Consider the following 19,945-nt stretch of genomic DNA (forward strand, 5'->3'; position numbering starts at 1 on the left):
CAGGTGTATCTAGGAGAATTGGGGATGTTTTAAAGGCAAAGGTGGCCACACCAAATATTGATTTAGCTTTTTTATGTTTACTGGACTTTGTATGATGTTAATTGATAAATGAAAACTATTTATGGCATTATTTTTGAAGACATCCTCACTATACAACATTTTTCACAAGTGCCTAAAACTTTTGCACAGTACTGTGTGTGTGTGTGTGTATAATATATATATATATATATATATATATATATATATATATATATATATATATATATATATATATATATATATAAACTATTTGGACAATTTTAATGGATTTGGACTTGTCACGGACTCTGTATTTTTTAATGAATCCAGATGAGTCCATGGCATTTGATTTGTGATGCAGTGAACAAAATAAATAAATAAAAATTATGAAACCGTAATAAATGGGCACTCTGTCTGCAAGCAGTTGTAGCACCCTCTAATGTCGTAGACGTAGCCAGAGTTTGTTTCACCGTGTTGAGCAAACTAATAATAATTTTTAAAAAATCATATGAAATAAGATGGAAATCTGTTTCAGTCTGACAGCACTGATCAGATTTCAAATGGCTTTTTGCCATATGTAACATTTTCATTTTACGTAATGAAATTTGACTTAATGACACTTCATTAAGTCAAGTCACCCACATGTCTCTCACAGTTTACTAAAACAACATATCAAAATAAAAATTAAGAAAAATATTATTAATATTGGGCGATTAAGTCTTTTTAGGCGTAATGTATCCACACATATAGGCATCTGTAGTCTCTTGTGTTCCACACAGTGTTGTCAGCTTAAACTGGTCCTTGATGAATTGACTGTAACTTTTTATATGGTCGGGGAAAATTTTTTTTATTGCTAAAGCAGACAGCAACTCTAAACAGTTAAACAGCACCTATTTATTGTTTTTCTATTTTAAAAGCATTGGCGAGCTGCTTAAAATATGTTCTTTTATAGTTTTTTTCCACAATAAAATACACAATGAAATATGAAGTTATTTTGGTTTATTATGTTTTGTTTATAATTTTATTATGGATTGGGTGACCAGACGTCCCGGTTTATTACACAGGACAGTCCCGGTTTTTGGTAGGGTCACTGATTTTTTTTCTTCTTAAATTAAATCTCCTCATTGTCCTTCTCGCTATTGTCTCTGGCATCGTTTACAGAGAAGAAAATAAATTTTGTTGCATCGCACGTTGATTTGACGATTCTTTCATTCTAGTCTTCAGCAAATTAGCTGAAATGTATCTGTAAATGTAAATGTATCATAGCAATGACGTCAGCATAAATGCCCAAAATAATGCAACATTGCTTTTTCAACAACGAGCTGAAAGAAGCCGATCCATGTCTTCGTGCAACACGTGAAAATGTAAGCGGGGTGTTTTCTGAATGTTCGTTTTCCCCGCGATCATGGTGGTAAATCAGACGAGTGTCACATTCAGACAGCTAAACTGCATTTACTTAATGTACTTAAAGGAATATTCCGGGTTCAATACAAGTTAAGCTCAATCAACAGCATTTGGAACATAATTTTGATTACCACAAAAATTAATCATACTTCCTTTTCTTTAAAAAAAGCAAAAATCTGTGTTACAGTGAGGCACTTACAATGGAAGTCAGTGAGGTCAATCCGTAAACGTAAAAATACTGACTGTTTCAAAAATATATCCACAAGACATAAAGGATATGCATGTAAACATGATTTTAGTGTGATAAAATCACTTACTAACCTTTTCTGTGTAAAGTTATAGCCAATTTTACAACTTCTTTGCGATGATGAAATAATGTCAACAAACCCTAAATCGACTGTAAAAATGACAATTTAAACAACTTTACAGCTCAAATAATACATGAGTTTAACAGAAGAATTAATGCAAGTGCTTTTATAAAATTATAAGCTTCACATTTCTGTTTAAACCCTCCAAAAATTGGCCACATTCACTTTCATTTCCCCCATTGACTTCCATTTTAAGTAACCTCGATTTTTGCTTTTTTTAAAGAAAAGGAGAGATGAGTCGAAATTCATTTTTGTGATAATCAGTATTATGCCACAAATGCTGTTGATTAAGCTTAACTTGTATTGAACCCGGAACATTCCTTTAAATGTTGAGTTGTGGGGATAGTATTTTGAATTTTAGGTTCCAATGTTGTGAATTTTGTGTTAAAATGTGTACCTGACATGACAAGTCTACTCATACTTACACATGAAATATGAAATTATATGGATTGAATAGGCTACGTGGAATTTGAAAAAAATAAATAAAAATAATAATTCTAAAATGTAGTTAAATAGTGAAAAACAATAGAATGTATGCAAATATAAGAGTCAAAAGATTATATATTTTATGTAGTACTGCCCTTCAAAAATACATTACACAAAATGTATTGTAATTTACACAAATCATCCTGTTCAAAAGTTTGCATCCCCTTGGTTCTTGTTTCTAGTTTTGCCTTCTTGAGCATTAATGAATGTTTGAACCTTTTGTAATAGTTGTGTATGAGCCCATCAGTTGTCCTAAGTTTCAAAAGCTGGATGTCTATGTCATATTGCCACTGTTTGGAAGAACAAAATGTGCAGAAGATGCTGAGAAACCAAAGAATGTACAGTATTTTTCTTAAGAAAAGTGGGCAGCTTCAAAATCAGGACAAAGCAGGCACTCATGAACAATTATTACATTAACTGTCATTAATCATCGAGAAAGCAACACACCATATTAAAGGGTTTGCTCATGTGCCAGTAGCTCTAAAGCTCACATGCCGTCTGTCTCATGAATGTGCTCAGGTGATCAACGGTTGGTGAAGATTTTCACTTAATAATACATCGGTTTGTTTCTCACCAAACCTTATCATATTCCTGCAGAACAAGACATGAGTCGCATACAATAATTCATTAGACTTCTGAATTATGCTTCTGTGTCATCCCCTTTTTCTCCCAATTTGGAATGCCCAATGTGCTTTTAAGTCCTTGTGGTTGCATAGTGATTCACCTCAGTCTGGGTGGCAGAGGACGAATCCCAGTTGCCTCCGTCTGAGATCGTCAACCTGTTCATCTCATCACATGGCTTGTTGAGCCACGGAGATATAGCGCGTGTGGAGGCTTCACGCCACCCACCGTGGCAACCACGCTCGACTCACTATGCGCCCCACCTAGAATGAACCACATTATGGCGATCACGAGGAGGTTACCCCATGTGACTCTACCCTCCCTAGCAACCGGGCCAATTTCATTGCTTTGGAGACCTGGCTGGAGTCACTCAGCATGCCCTGGGATTCGAACTAGCGAACCCCAGGGGTGGTAGCCAGCGTCTTTACCACTTGACTACCCAGGCCCCCTTTTGTGTCATTTTGAAGCTTGAAGAAGTGATCACCATAAACTGCCATTGTGTGACATCACTTGAGCACAATTTATTTTTTTTTCTCCCTTTTTGTTGAAAAAAGAAAGAAAATCATTTGGAGTTATAACAGCACATGGGTGAGTAAACTGACTGAATTTTCATTTTTGGGTGAAATAATCCTTTTAGAACCAAGGGAATGTAAACTTTTGAACAGGATCATTTGTTTAAATTCAGTTACTATTTTGTCTTGTGGAATATACAGTATGTGAGTATCTGTTGTCAAATAGCTTCTTCAAAGTTGAACTGAATACATTTTTATGATACCTCATTTTTTTAAATGATAACACACGGACGCATCGGGGTTTTAGGTGCACAAGCAGCACGTAGATCTGCCCCACGTGTTTTCCTCGAATTAACAATCATATCCGTGTTAAATGGCCCTGATATTAGCAGTGGGCTTTACCAGTGTTTTCGGATGTAGCATTTGCAGTCAAATCGTGAGATGTAACTTCTCAGCGAGTGCTAATTACTACTGTGTTGACTCATTATTTTCCCAAACCAGTTGGCAGATAGAGACAAAATAGAAATCTCAGTATATATTATTTCTTTAGAAAGGGATCATTTTAGATAAAACTAAACTAAATTGTAAGAACAAATTGAAAAATTAAGTAGAAAAACAAAAACTATTCGATACAATAATAACTCTGGTTTTAATGACTAATGCAGCTTTCACTTTCTTTAGTCTATGTTTTAGTGGAGGGGAAAAAGCAACAAATAATTGAAATGTCAACGGAACGCAATAAGAATGGTGTTGAAGGACAGTTTTGTCTTCATACACCTAAAGCATATGCTTTCATTCTGAAACCACTTTGAAGTTTTTTTCAGCAGGAAACTAATCATAAAAATATATATACAGTATGAAATGCAACAGAGGTGTTTTTGTTACATTTTATATTGACAAACTGTTTTTCTTAGTAGTGAAGTTTAAAATAATCTTAAAATATTGATGTTGAGTTTACGGTTAAAATTTGAATTCAGATTCATGAACAGATTCATTTGGACACCATGTTTAGATCACATGACAAGGATTAGGTCACGTCTAATTTTCACAACCAATATTTTCCCCATATAATACAGTTTTTGACCACTGAAAAGTTTACTCAGTCAAACTTTCGACTTGTCTCTCATGGCCTTGACATTGTACTGTTGAACGAGATGCAAGATATGCATCAAGTGATTTTTCTCTTACACCAGAAAACTGTTTAATCAGTTAGACTGAATGAATCCCACAGGGTTAGCAAAATACTTCTTAGTGTGTGTGGTAGGAAATGTATTGTATGCCAGTACAATCAACAGGCCTGACAGCGTGTGTGCGTGCGTGCGTGCGTGCGTGTAATGTAGGAAAACCTTTTCTGGCCTTGGATATATTTATGAAGTGTTGAGGATGCAGGCACTGTCTGGGATTTTTCTTGTTATAAGTTGCTCTTCTGTTTTGACATGTTTATGCCACATAATTTCCCCCTCCTAAATACACATTGGAGGTAATTATTACATTTCAACTTTTCTGATCTGCTGTGTAGTCGAGAGTTCATAAATTTCAGTTCCCCCCCCCCCACATGCTCAAACAGTCTGAGATGCATCCTGTTCAAATTGAGAAAGCTATTTTTGGGGACACCTACACAAATTGAGTTCCTGTTTAACTCCTGGGTAAACACAACTTGGAGGCATATCAATGATTTGTTAATGTTTCAGGGTCTCTGAGATGTCAGCACTCAAATTAGATGCTCAGTTTGGACAGCAAGAGAAACCGAGTTAAGTAAGATCAGGATGAACACTGTGCAGTTATCATCTAAGGCCATGGTTCTCAACCAGGGGGCCGGGACCCACTACGGGGACTCAGCACACTTCAAAGGGGGTGTCAAGTTGACTTAAATGTAATTTAAAATAAGAAATATTAAAATAATTAAACTTAATTAAAATACTTTTTGATGCTAAAAAATTTTTTAAGATGTATGCCTACAAATTATAAACAGACTCTTTCTGAAACTTCTAGAATAAAAAATTATCCATGATTAATTATTTTAATCAGACATGTCTAGTTTCAGACGAGGGGGCCTTCAAATATTGTCTTGGACAGTGGGGGGCCTTGGAGTCAAAAAGGTTGAGAACCACTGATCTAAGGGCCTTCATGCATCTTGATCGATCTGATTGCAATGCATGTTACATTTACGCTTGGCCACGTAAATTTGTCTTTGCAAAACGGCTATCTGATCTTCTAGTTCTGCGCTATATGCAACTTCCGTTACTGTGCTAATAGCAGGCAACAAAATTTTCAACCTTGTCTAATAGAATTAAAAGAAATTTTGCAAAATTATTTTTGTGTGTCTCATTGTACACATTGCGGCAGTGAAATGAACACAAGGCACTACAACAGTGACTTTCTTTTCACACAAATCACTAGCAAAGCAACAAAGATTACAATAATAATATTCTTAGCTAGACCTACACTCCGCAACCACACAGCTTATTTCCGGCACCACTGCCAGCATGTTTCTTGCAACAATGTGTGACATATAATGTGTCTTTACGTAAAATGAAAATGTTACATATGGCAAAAAGCCACTTGAAATGTGATCAGAGCTGTCAGACTGAAACAGATTTCCATCTTATTTCATATGATTTATTTTTATTATTATTATTATTTTTTGCTGTTCAGACTTGCTAAATATGATCGGATTCCAATCGGATATGCACAAAATTTGGATTTGGACTGACAGTCTGAACATAGCCAAAACGATGTGGTTGCTTCTGCAATTGGGTTTTTCCGGACACATTTGCTTTTTATGACATTATCGTTTAGGTTTAAGGTAGGTAGGTAGGTTTTGTTGATTTATAACTTGATAAAGCATTTACTTTCAAAACCTCATCTTTTTGTGAGAAAATTGTACTCCCTTTTATCACCACACAGTGGACGTTTCATATTGGAACTGCTGCAATACGTGATACCCAGAACCATGCAATACAGGCTAATTTTGCCAAAATGTCATGAGATAAGGCTCTGTATTTTGCTGTACATGATATTGCTCATGATGACACTAGACTGGGCTCAGTACGATCAAACCGGTGTGATCTGCATTCATGCTTCTGTTTACTAGGGCTGGGAATGGCCACGGACCTCCTGAATCGATATTACAATGATATTTCCTAGCCAATTTTATATTTATTGGGATATTGCTGTTCTGTGTGCATTGCGATTTGATGGTTTGATATAAAAACTTCATTAAAAGATACAAAACTTTAACCCCTTTTTCTCAGAAATAAATGTCTTTTGAAGAACAGTTGTGTCTGAAATGAAACATTTTTCACTCTGTAATATAGAATTTGCAGGTAAAAGGTAGTGATGTGCCAAACTACCTATTTAAAACTACAAATCGACCAGTCAGTGCGTTGTCTGAGCTAGGCGACTAGTTAGTGCAAAGGAACCCATAAGGCTGCATTAAATCCATTTGTATTCAGCAAATAAATATATGCAATATATAATTTTAACTTAACAAAATTAGTTTGATATTTTAGAATATAAAATAACATATTACTATAGGCTATGACTATTATCATGATAATTTTGCAACATAAATGGAGGCTAACGCAAATTAACCTCTGAACAAAAAAGCAGATCAGACTTGTGCATTGCCGGCATGTCTTTCCTCTGTTCTTCAAAATATAATCAGGTGTGTTTCCTCAAGCATGCTTCTTTGTGTCTAGTGGCATTTCTTGTCGACAGTGGTGGATAAATGTGCAAAATTAACTGCCACAGCGCATGAATACACTGGCTGTTAGATTATAAATATTGTGGGGGTGCAACATGTAGTTTATGGCATTTAACAGTTTGATAAGCCTTTTTACAGCTAAGCTATTTATTAAAGCAGTGTCAAACAGAATCTGTAGAATGACTTATGACAAATACTCTCCACAACACCTCTCAAATAAACTTTAGGATTATGCATAACAAAAACATTGATCACAGAAGAGGATTTTCACATGCGACAGTGAACAAACGGCACTTTGATGGCTATAGCAGCGGTGCATTAAAGGACTAAGCGTAAAGAATTAAAGAGACAAAACTTCTCAGAGAAAAGCTGTTGTAACAGGTAAAAGGAGGAGGCAGGAACTGGCTGAACAGTCAACATAAACTTTAATGCTATAAATGAACTATAAACAAACACAGACACACATGCAACGCGTGCGTCTCTCTCTCCCAAACCATTAATGTGGAATTCTGTACAAATATAGCTTCCAATATTTATCTATTAATCATTGTAGCATTAAGATAAACATGTATTTTTTTTATTTTTTATTATTAAATAAAAAAATAGATTTTTTTTTTTTTTATCAGGGAGACGATTTTAAAATCGCTTGGCTCAAGAATCGCGATTTGTAGCTGAATCGATTTTTTGTTTCTCAGCCCTACTGTTTACCAACAGAGAGGGACTGAAGCGGTTGTCATAATGAATCAGCTGCTCATAGTCTTTTCAACATCCCAATATCTTTATTTTTTGTTACAAACATTCAAATAATCACAGAATATAAGTATAAATCCATTACTATCGGAGCTGACTGTTTTGATGCAGTGCTGCAACGATGTTTACTGATGTCAAACAAAGAATATTGTATATAAACTAGTTAGTCCACTTGAGCCTTCTTGCATTCAGTCTGTCACTCAATCTCACCACTTCCGGGGCTGGGAAAGTGGGAGGGCTAGGTTTTTAGAATCTTCTATGCTTCTATACTATGACGAACTAAGAATCCCCAGCTGCATTGCAATGTAAACAATATGGTGGCGCAAATACCTGGCAATCGTGTTCGTGATTCATAATTAATATATTCAAACCATAATTATTGTAAACATCTAAAAACCACATGATATGTTTTTTTTTAATATACAATCTGACTTACAGTGCATCTGCTGTGAGGTGTACAGTGACATTTTGTTTTTAATGTATTTTTGTTTTGTAGTAGTCAATTTTATGTTGACTATGTTGCCTGGCTATGTGGACAACCAGGTGCATTTATAGTTGGTTGAGTCGCATCTTGTAGGCTATGTGTTTTAAACCATCTCCTTTGGAAGCATGATGTGACCAAGTGTAAATAATGCCTGAAATCTTATATCCTTTCATTTTTTGTGCAGTTATAGAGACAGATTGTGTGTATTGTGCTGGGAACATTTTGAGTCAGTTGCTGTTGTTTTCTTTTTATTCAGGAAAATTAGAAAAACCTACCTCTCTGACAGTTTGACATGGCCCATTGTGTGTTTGAGAACAGTATCAAGTGTAACTTGTAAAATAATGCAAGTAATTTTTCAAGAGAGACAGAGAGGGATCAGGAAAACAATAGAAATATCTAGAAAGAGTGTGCATCCCCTTCTTTCCTGTTTAGCAGTAAGCAGTGGGATCACAAGCCTTTCTATTGTGTTTCTCTTGTGTTTCGTGCTGCTCTCTTCAAGTGTTCACACTAAAACTATTGCACGGTTTTATGAAAATCTGTTTACAGTGTGACATGGTTTCCTGAGGGCTTTTTATATCAACACTTATTTGTTTCGGGGAGAGTTCAGAGTGGACCAAAGGCAAGAATTCCAGGAATTTTGAGCTTTTGCTGGGTGAGATGGTTCATGCTTCCTTAAGCTGCTCAAGTTCACCCCAGATGCAAGGCCAGTATCTGGTATGGTTTTGATATCATGGTTAGCCCTCAGCTGAGGCCTTGACTGTAGACTGATGGTTTTGATTTACAGGGTCTTAGCTTTGCATGAGAATTTTTTTTCTTTATTCATGATGATAATCAGTCATTTAGACATGTTTAAATGGGTCATATAATGAGAAATACAATTTCCTTGATCTTTTGAAATAAGAGTTTAGTTTGTTTTGAAAACCACTAATGCTAAATGTGCTTTTTGAAAAATACCCAGTCCAAAAAGACCTTTCATTGAAAACCAAGTCACAAAATCAACTCTTTCCAAACTTACCGGCACAAGACAGTATGCATATATAAACACACGACCAAAAAAAAAAAAAAAAAAGGCCCATTCAGTCGCAGTGAGGTAATACAAGGTGGTAGGATCGATAGTATTATTCCTAAACTAGTGTTGCCACGATACCAAAATGTCATTAGTCAGTACTGATACAAGTGAAATTTCACAGTTTTCGATACCAAAGCAAAAATATACTAATATGGTAATGTGCTATTAAACACACTCCTTTATCCTGTTTTCCTTGAAGTGTTTCTTAATGAAGTATGCATTGCAAGTGTTTTTAAGTAGGGCCCTACTGAAATCTTTTTTTCTTTTTCATAATTGTTTTAAAGTTTAATATAATTTCATCATCAAAATTGTCTTATCAAATTAATTCATAAAACTTTAAACAAGTGAAAATAGAACAATAACTTCTCAAATATTATTCAATGTTTTTAACAAACTTTTTTCAGTAGAATAACACTCTTGCTGTGATATATTTCTTAAAGTAGTAGTATTATTATTATAATTATTTATGATTTATTATTATTAATATTACTACAGTACATATTGCATTTTACTATACAGTTGTAATGCTGTATATGTCTGTTTCAATTTCTTCAATTTCAGGCGTCTAGCTTTTATTTTGACCTGAGCTTTTATTTGATACTAGTAGTATAAAGTCTATATGTGCTGAGCCTGTGCGCTTCACAGTGGATGAGTGCTCTGCTTTGACATCTCATACAACACAAATGATTCTCAATATCTGTGTATGAGCGGTCAGCTTAACACATTTATTTAAAGCATGCAGCTCACGCAGTCTAAGACTGCAGCCTTTCACGGTTTAATAATCACATTAGGACATATCACAATATTTTTATTAATTCTGCATTTCAGTGTAAAAGGAGTAACACAGCACACGCTCAAATAAGCATGTGATTATTTGAAAGCGTTTATTTGAGAATGAATGGCTATTAAGTAATTATTAAAATACATGCAATAAGTTACTTCACCTGTGAATATACCACTGTTTCCTGTTGAACACATAGTAGTGTACGTTTGTTTGGTTTTTTAGAGACCAACAAAATTGTGCCATTTACCAGTAGACCCAATATTAAAAGAACGGTAACTGATTAAGTAGCCAAGTGTGAAATTTGGTAAATATTTTGGTCTGACTATCGGTCTATCTCTAATATAAAGATAAAACAACAGTTCAGCTTGACCTTACTAAGCACTAACGTCCCACTAATTGTTTCAGTTGGTGTCAAAGTAATCACTGTGTTTATTACAGCAACATTTTGGCAACTTCAATTTTCCACTATTTTTTTCCCCATCTTCTCCCATGAGACCTATGTCCCACTCAGTTTTTCCATGCACACTGGTTTCTGTTAGTAGTTTGCAGGCTTACTTTGGGTGGTCTGTTCAATAATCGTTTAAGTGCTTTGATACTGGATCTCCAGCTTTGGCACTGAAAGCTTTATTGTCTTGTATTGGATTTGTCTGACTATTTGGATTTGTAGGAATTGTGCAGAGAAATATGAACTAAAATCTGATCTGTTTTTCATGAATCAACCTTTGCCTTCTGTCCCCTCGATATGCTCATAGAAGCCTTTATTCTGCTGAGCTGCTTGTTTTCTCTCAGAAGTCTCATTAATGTTGTTGGTGGACTGCTTCCACATTGTGTTGCTGGAGGAAATTACCTTAAAGTTCAGTTCCAGTGGCCTTTTCTCTTTGGGATTTTGTGGGAATACCCATCCGTCTCCGTTTGTTTTCCTCACCATATCTTTTCCCCACTTGCATTTATTTATGATAATATTCTTCAACTTGGCAATTTGCTGCTATTCAAGTTTCTTTTACTCTTCACGACAGGATATAACAGACAGCACGTTTTGTAGAGTAGCTTTATTAAAGGTTTATGTTAAATTTAAAGGGCATACCATATGTGTTTTGTTCCCTGAGGTGCACTTATGTTAGTGAGGGTTTTTTTTTTTTCTGCCAAAGCAGTCAATTTAGTTTTTACATGATCATTTTTCACCCTTTATCTGACCCCAAGAATTAGGCTAAGTGGCTGTTGTGCTGCTGTACCTTTAAGACTTCCAAGTAAAGGCCTTTTTTGCTTGTGGAATGACATACAGGTTGCAGGTTTAATGTTGGATCCTGACTCTTGCTGACCCATCCTTTCTCTGTACAGGTCTCTTTGCAAAATCTGCACTTCTGTATATTGTGACAGGTTCACATAACAATATGCATTGAATTCTACCATGCAAACTGTTATGGTTTAATTTTATGATCAGCCACTCTTTCATAATATTATGTAGAGCTTTGGTGCTACCCTAGAGCCCAATGTTTGGCAGGAACAGTAGGACCTTTGATGGACTTTCCTCATATCTTAATGTTGTTAGCTATATTACAGCTGGAGTAATGGTTTGTTTTTCTGGTTTTTAGGAGTAATGGTATCTTTCCCACCTCCTCCATCGCAGCTGGACAATCAAAGCTGCTTAACACCAAATAGGTGGTGTGAATGTGGCAGCCTGATCACATAAAATTTACGTGAACATGCAGCATTTTTGCAATTCAAAATTTCCATGCTGTATAACACATTTGGCTGCAGCTTTCCAGTGAAATGTCCAGCTGGGGGCGCAAAATGTGAGTAAAATTGTCGTATTCAGACGAGGTTTTAAGGTGATTTTTTTAAACGTACCTCCCTAACCTAAAACTTTTGCCTGAATCTAACCAATAGTGTTTTAAAATGAGATATTTAAAAAAGGCATCCTTACCAATTCAATGCCTAAACCTAACCATTAGTGTTTTAAAATATAAATGAGATGTTGAATAAAACATCCTTACCTTATTAATGCATAAATCTAACCATTAGTGTTTTAAAAAGCAGAAGCGAAATGAAAAGTAAAATTTTCTGAAGCAACCACCTCATTTCATGCCGCTTCTATGACTCTGTTGTGTCACGTGTCAGCTTGAATTCATGGCTGGACTTGAACTTCTGACTCTAAGTTGGACGCTCTGTCAGGTGAGCTACCGTGCAAGCTATTTATTCTGGAATATGTGTATATATGTAGGTGGGTCTGTAAGACAACATTAAAATGTATAGTTTTTCAAAAGATACATTAGGGTAAAAGTGTGTTGATATCATAAAATAGCAGGGTCTGAGTAAAAGAGAGAAAATAAGTATTTATAAAGTCATTATCAGCCATTAAAGTCATGATTTCAGTGAAAGTGAATACAACACAGTTGTTGTAGCGCCTCTAGTGTTCACTTCACTGGGAAACTGCAGGGAATTGTACTTTGAGACATTTCCAGTAAAACAAGATTTGCAAAATGGAGTCACGTTTTCATTATGAGATGAGGTTTCAGCGTGGGCAATAATGTGATAATGTTTTTGAGTTTCTAAAGTCAGAAATGCATCAAACCAGTAAATCAAAGAGACATTTTGCAGCTTTTCATAAAATTATCAAAAACAAGTAGTAGTTATCTGGTCTAAAAATTCCAATATAGTACTATATCAAAGTTTTTATTTTCAAAAGATCAAGGACATTTTTTGTGATATGACCCCTTTAAATGGTTAAATAATAGTAGGTGTAGTAGACGCTTTACCAATAAGTGATAAAGTGAATGCTGTCACTATTCAGATTTGTTTAAAATTTTAATATGTAGATGGAACCGACAAATGTCTTTTTAATTATTTAAAACTCAAACCCATGGAGCTGCGACACCGACACAAACTCCCTCTGAGAGAGCAAGATATGAGAGTTCATCCTCAGGGTATGTATGCTGTAACTGTCTGGACATGAATCAGAGCATTTCACTGTTTGAATCAAAGCCAGTCACTATTGAAAGCCATGCTTTCTTTATATATACACACACTCCAGTGGTCTCGAATGCTCACTTAAGCAATGAAATGCTAATGCAATGTCAAGTGCAGCAAAATTTAAGCAGTTTGAGGTGTTATAGCACCGTCTCTCATTACAAAAAGACCTGTGAAGGGCAATAATAATGAAGTAATGTTTGAATACACGTCACCTTTATGAAATTACAAGATTGCAAGTCAGCAAAATATGTTGAATGCACATTTAAACAAGTATGAAGTGTAGTTTAGCTGTACTGAAGGGTGTTTTTCTTCAAAACGGCAAGCATAAATAAGGACTCTTTAAAGTTTAGAAGTGCAAAGTAAGGTTTAGTCTGAATTAGTGAATTGTGTGGTCACTAGAATTGTTTATAAAATAAACTAGATAGTGAATTGTAAGGTGCAATCAGAGAGTATCATCAGTGTAACATCCTCATGATGGCCATCCCCATCTGTTTCATTGACATGTTTACATGCAGCTGGATGCCACCTTGATGCTACTGGCCTTCAAAGTCATGTGCCTGTAATCAGGAGTACAGTTCCAGAGTGAATTTAAAGGCAATTTTAGGCACTGAGTGGTGCCTAAAATTGTCTCTGCATATTAAGCTGGGATTGGAGAAAGTAGTTTAACACATAAATTGTTTTACCATTTCTATTCATTTGAGGCCCCATTTGAAGCTGGCTAAAGCCCCCTTGTGGGCCCTGGCCCCCTGGCTGAGAACAACTGCTTTAAGGTGTACCCTAAACCCTAAAAATGACAACAGAATAGCATATTGGGGCTTTACAGTCAGTAATCGATGGCTGTCAACAGCTAGAACGTTTTTGTGAATCGGTGTTTGACGATGATGATTATGTCTGCGCATGCTGAAGCTTCAAATTTGCTGGTGGCACTGGTGCTCGCCATTCCTCTGTTGCAAACAGGTGACTTTTTCTCCCTCTTGTTTATACACAGCTCTTGAAGAGCTGAGGTTGTGTTTAGTCAGAGGTCACACTACTTTCCTGCATGGCAGTAAAAGAGCACTCTTATGTGTGGAAGGGTGGGAAGCAGAACAGAAAGAAGGTTTGTTTCCCCGCTGCCAATAGTGAGCCAGATTCCCTCCAGCCATGTTTGCCAAACCCCTGTAATATTATTTTTGTCCTCCTGAATAGGACTCTTATGATTATGAAATTTGGCTGACAATTAATTCTCAAACAAATAATTGTGATTATGATGATTAGTTGTCTGTTTTAGGGCTATGACGATTAATTGTCTCTCTAAGGGCTTTCACGATTAATTGTCATATAATTGTCATATTTTTTAAGGTGTGCTTTTTTCTGCGTGAGTGCTTCATACACCTTAAAAAGTCATTTTTACACATTTAACTTGAAACGTAAGAACAAAATAATAAAATAAGGATACATAATTTCTTTTTAAAGCTTTAAAAACTTATGAATGACATGAAAAATAATGTTTTAAATATCAAAATATTTCTAAATACTTAAAATATGTCTCTCTTTTTGGTCAACTTTAGTTTGGGTTTACATTTACACTGTTGTTTTTTGAACCCATATATTTTATATTATATTTTTATTAAAAAAATATTATATTTATATAATATTTTATTATATTATACAATAGTAAAATATTTCTGTCCCAAATTCTTCACTTTCACACATTATTTTAATACTCTTTGATTAAACCCACAAGCCCTTTTTTCTCATGAAGCAAATCCTTGGAGATTTATTTTCATCATTTCATCACTCTACACACATAGAGTAAGTGTGCATCTCCTCTATGTCGCTGCATGTATGAACCAGGAACATTTGCCATTACACTATCGTTTAAAGTGAAACTGGAGGGCTTTGCATTCACTATCACAGATCATACTTGTTCGTTTATATTTTCGTGGGAGTTTGGCGCAAGCCTCTGCTTGCAGCAGGTGCATCAGAGCGCTTCATGCGCTCTACTGGACAGGAGCTGGTTGACGTTCGTGGTGCGGCTCAGTGACACTCTGAGTTCAACTGAATGACACACGAACGTGCCGTTGATGGCATTTATATATTCTATTAAAATTCCCTTATTTGGGCATTAAAATGTTATTGGAATTAGAATGCTCAATAATCGCGATTGTCTCAAATAACTGCGGTTGGATCAAATAACCGCGATCAGACGGTTATTTAATAATCGCGACAGGCCTACTCCTGAAATAGGCGTCAGCTAGCATTATGAACACAACCCTTCCAGTTTTTAACTCAGCACAGATGTGGTTTGTTTTACTGTTTTGTCTGGTGTGTAGTTTGTTTATTCTTGCAGTTTTTCACTGTTTCGCTGCTTACAGTTCCAGAAATCGCTGAAAGTATGCAGAAAGATAATTTTGATAAAGCCACAAAACATTTAGAGGTTCTAGACATTCATTCAACAATTCTCTGATGGCAAACTAAAACAGAAGCACTTTGTTTTGTCTGTCCTTATGAAGTTCTGAATTGTTGTTCTCACCAATATCTATGTTTGTCTTGTTGCTGTGCCAATTTCTTACTTAACCTATAAATGTGTGGATGTTGTATTTTGGCTTCACTCTACGCAACGCACCATTTAAATTAATTAAAACCGACTGAATATTGTTCACAAGATTCTACCAATTGGGACTTTATTCGCTCAAAACTTGAAAAAGCATGTTAGTTATTTTTTATAACTTTCAACACGAACACGTCTGAGGGTAATTTGGCTGAATTTTAATATAAATTTTGTTATTTTATTTTATCACTGTACAATTTGGTTTATTCATTAACATTAGTAAATGCATTTCTATATTTACTGTGCATTTTAACATAGAGAATCAATGGGTTCATCCAAAAGCTGATAAATCTTGCTTTCAGAGGCTTTATATGGAGTTAGGATGAAAATAAGGTGCATTTCGAACTGTTCTGAGACCAATGAAGACAGACAGCACACTGGAGGTTAAGTCATTCACTTAATAGGGAGCAAGGGTGCATCCTATAGCTTTCTATGCAGCTAAGTGCATTCACTCCTGCAATCCGACCGAAAGTTCAGTTTCAGGCTGCAGATGATGTTTGGACCACTCAACATGTTTGGCATACATGGGACAATGGTAATCAGTGCATAGATTCAACTGTAACTTTAATATGGTTTGCAGTGATTGGATGTTGCTGGCCATTACTTTGAATAAGAATAGTTTATTCAGCTTTATAGAAAATCAGCTGTAATGTCTGTAACGTCTTAAAAACATGAATAACCAACACTCCTGGAAACCTAATCAACAATTTAATGAAAGAAATCTGACTTTCTGTAGCTTGGTATTATTTAAAATTTCACAACGTAGTCTCGCTGTCCACATATTTGGACGTCCATTTTTAGGAAAACTATTTGCTTTAGAATTAATTAACATTTTTTTATTTTTGCTTTTGCTTGTTTATTAGTTCCTACTAGTTACAAATCAAAAAGGGAAATGGAAAATGTACACAGCAGTCACTTGGGGGTTAAAGAACTAGAGGTTTTCTACAATTTCTAGAGTTTTGTTTGTCTGCTGTTGTGTTTGCTAAAAAAAGACATTTGTGCTGTGGACATAAATTTGTATGATTTACAAGAGTTTACGTTGAGTTTACTTTGAAATGTATAACAAGCGCTAGCGCTGTCAAATTAAAATTAGAATATTTGTGGAATTTAAGAAGAAAATGCACATTCGAATGCTAAAACTGCATTTGAATTTTGGATGTGTGCCAAGAACTGACGAAGACTTCAGATCGATCGCATTCTTGCGCTAAAAAAGGCTAGACACAGCGCAACAAATACAGTTTAACAGAAAGCAGATGTCTCAAGATGCTTTTTAAAGTTCTTTTTAATTAGAAACAGCATCTAAAAAACAGCGCCCCTGCATGAGAAGCTGAAAAAAAAAAGCAAAGTGAAACAAAGACATTCGTCTAGCGTGCGTTTACATAAATAAACAAATGGATGGTTGCAAAAGCGTTCGGTATGAACAGCCCATTACAGTTGGTGGAGGTAATTGGCCATTGCGTCTTGCTCTCTCATAAGCATTTCTCAGATTAAGCAATGAGTTTTTTAAACGCTTTGTCAGGAAAGGAGTTCAACTCCTGTAAAAAAAAAAAAAAAAAAAAAAAAAAAAATGTGTGTCTCGAGATTCTCACGTTCTGTTCCATTCTGTTTTGTTCCTTCTGATTGAACAGCCCCTGGCCTGTGCTCATTTCACCACCGAGTTCAGCCCCTGGCCTGTGCTCACTTCACCACCGAGTTCAGCCGAATACCACTGCTGTCTGGAAATATTGCTACCCTACATACAACTGTAATGAATAAAAAACAATGCAGTTATTATAGCTTGAGTCTGGGGTAGTATACTGTGACATCAGTGCAAGTCTAATAACATGTGGACTGCCTATTGAAGCGTTCCCACCCTCATTTTACTTTTGACTTAACATTTGAGAATATGGACCAACTGAAACTTTTATTTATTTTATGCACATTAGTTGAAAATGAAATGCTCTTTTTTGTTTTTTAACAGCCAGGAATGTTCTTTGCAATAATATAATGGTGCTGTATGGTTTATGTATTTATTGCGCCTCTTGTGAACTAAGGAAACAACGTCAATTTAAAAATCAGCTGACTTTAAAATTGTAATATTATTTGAATTTTTTTAAATATTTAAGGTAAAAATTCTAATTTAGTTTCTCTGCTCAATTGACAACTCTAACAAGCACTAAAATGGAACTGTAAAATACTGAAAGAATACCGGCAGTTCAGCAAACAGGTTTTTTTTTTTTGGTTGAGTGCACATTAACGAAATCAGAGTTGTCTATTATTTTTACTGCATCTGCGCAATGTGTGATTAGAATTAATGTTTCTTTTTCCTTTTAAATCAACAACTGACTTTAAAGAGAAGAAGGATATTAAAAGAAACATTGCGAAATGAAATTGTAGTACATGGGTCTCATCTTTGGACACACATGGCATGGAATGTGTCAAAGCAAATTTTTACTCTGTCTCCCAATATTCATGATCCCCCATACACCCACCCTAACCAAAAAAATGCCATAGATTTACAATTACAGTCTCAATCAGCTCCCTAGCTACCTATGTTATGAATCATTATATCGTAGACACTAATTCGGGCACTGGCAAGGGTGTTTATCCACTGAACATTGGGACACTTATGACTCAACCACCTGCGACACGTTAACGAGCTTGCGCATTCAAGCACAGCTGTTATTAATCAGCACCATCACTGTACAAATGACACTATCATTCATTTTCGTTTAGGATATTCAAACGTAGTGTTATTATGTAAATTAAATAAAGAAATAAAAATATAAAGGAGTGTATTTTAAACCTACTTTTAACAACTTTAACATTTAAAAGATTGTTCCCTTTCATGGTCATTATGGATGACCAACATTACAAACAACATCTATTTTAAAGAGAAAATAAGGCTTTGACATCGTATATTTACACTTGTGCTCGTCTTCTGATGGCTTGAGAGACTTCAGAAGACATGACAACATTTCCGCTAAGGAAACATAGTGAGCAACGATGCTCCCTGGTTTTTACGGTGCATTGTGGGATTTTTTTTTTAGGGAGTGATGGTTTCAGTGTACTGGAACGATTTTGCAATTGAGACAGCCCTTAAAATGGCTGACTCCCTGATCAGTGCCCTGACTACTGTACTAGGGAACTGATTGAGACACCCAGAGTTTTCAGACTCTAAACTCATTGTTTGGACAAACAAGCAGTCCCACCCCAAGCTCATGCTATTGGTTGTGCTAAAAACTGAAATGTCAGACCACTGATAAAACAGAGAAATGTTTTGAAAGCGCCACAGTGTTTACGCTCTTCGCGAAGTAAACCTACGAGTGGCTTACTTGCAGACCTAGACGTCTTTGCACGATAAACTAGGATAGGAGAATGCATTTTAACAACACTTTCCTCAAACTTAGGGGCTGGTCACAAACATTGTATTTTTGCATCATTTGCACTGTTTTCAATTGTTTTTCTGTGTAAACAAGTGCTAGATGGACGTCTTTTAATGTTGTGCCACGTGTCGCGCAAGAGTGCTGCATTTTTTAGACACTGTGTCAAGTTAAAAAAGAACGTCAGTTGTTTTATAGCTTGTCTCGAAACACCTGTGTTCTGTTGTATTCGTTGCACTGCATCTAGCTTTTTTAGCACAAGAGAGCATTCAGTCTGAATGGGGCCGTGCTTAAGCGTCTTAAACCACAGGACTTTGGACCTGAGTATCCTGAATCACTCTTCCTCGCATGTTTTCTTGTATCTCTATAGGAGTGAGAAACACTATGTGGAGAAATACTGGAAGGAGGTGCGGGTTGGAGACTTCATTCGTCTGCGCTGCAATGAGATTCTGCCTGCGGACGTTCTGCTGCTCAGCTCCAGCGACCCAGACCACCTGTGTCACATTGAGACGGCCACACTGGACGGAGAGACCAACCTCAAACAGAGGCAGGTGGTGCGCAGCTTCATCGACCTGGTGAGACCACATCTCCAACTACACTGATTCATTTCGGCATTTCATTATAAATCTTTAGGATTGTGCAGTATGTGCAGTTAAAATCTTGGGTAAAGAAATGAAAGGAAGCTTCCTGATGTCAAAAACAGTTAATGTGATGGTGTTGCTTTTCATGTGTGTGTGTATTCAGCTGGTCTGCATTTGCCAACTGAGATAATTTTAGTAATTTCACACTAGTCATCAAAGTAAAATATTCATTTCCCTTAG

General features: G+C 35.9%; 1 protein-coding gene across 1 annotated transcript in view; it reads left to right on the forward strand.

Annotated features, from left to right (window-relative positions):
• LOC127449417 (phospholipid-transporting ATPase VA-like) overlaps positions 1 to 19,945 on the forward strand; it is a 93,743-nt gene that overhangs the window by 11,120 nt on the left and 62,678 nt on the right. The window contains exon 2 of the mRNA XM_051712823.1: positions 19,495 to 19,699. Coding sequence (XP_051568783.1) covers positions 19,495 to 19,699 — 205 coding nt within the window. The remainder of the gene's footprint in view (positions 1 to 19,494; positions 19,700 to 19,945) is intronic.

This window comes from Myxocyprinus asiaticus, chromosome 12, assembly GCF_019703515.2.
Source record: "Myxocyprinus asiaticus isolate MX2 ecotype Aquarium Trade chromosome 12, UBuf_Myxa_2, whole genome shotgun sequence".
Taxonomy (NCBI): domain Eukaryota; kingdom Metazoa; phylum Chordata; class Actinopteri; order Cypriniformes; family Catostomidae; genus Myxocyprinus; species Myxocyprinus asiaticus.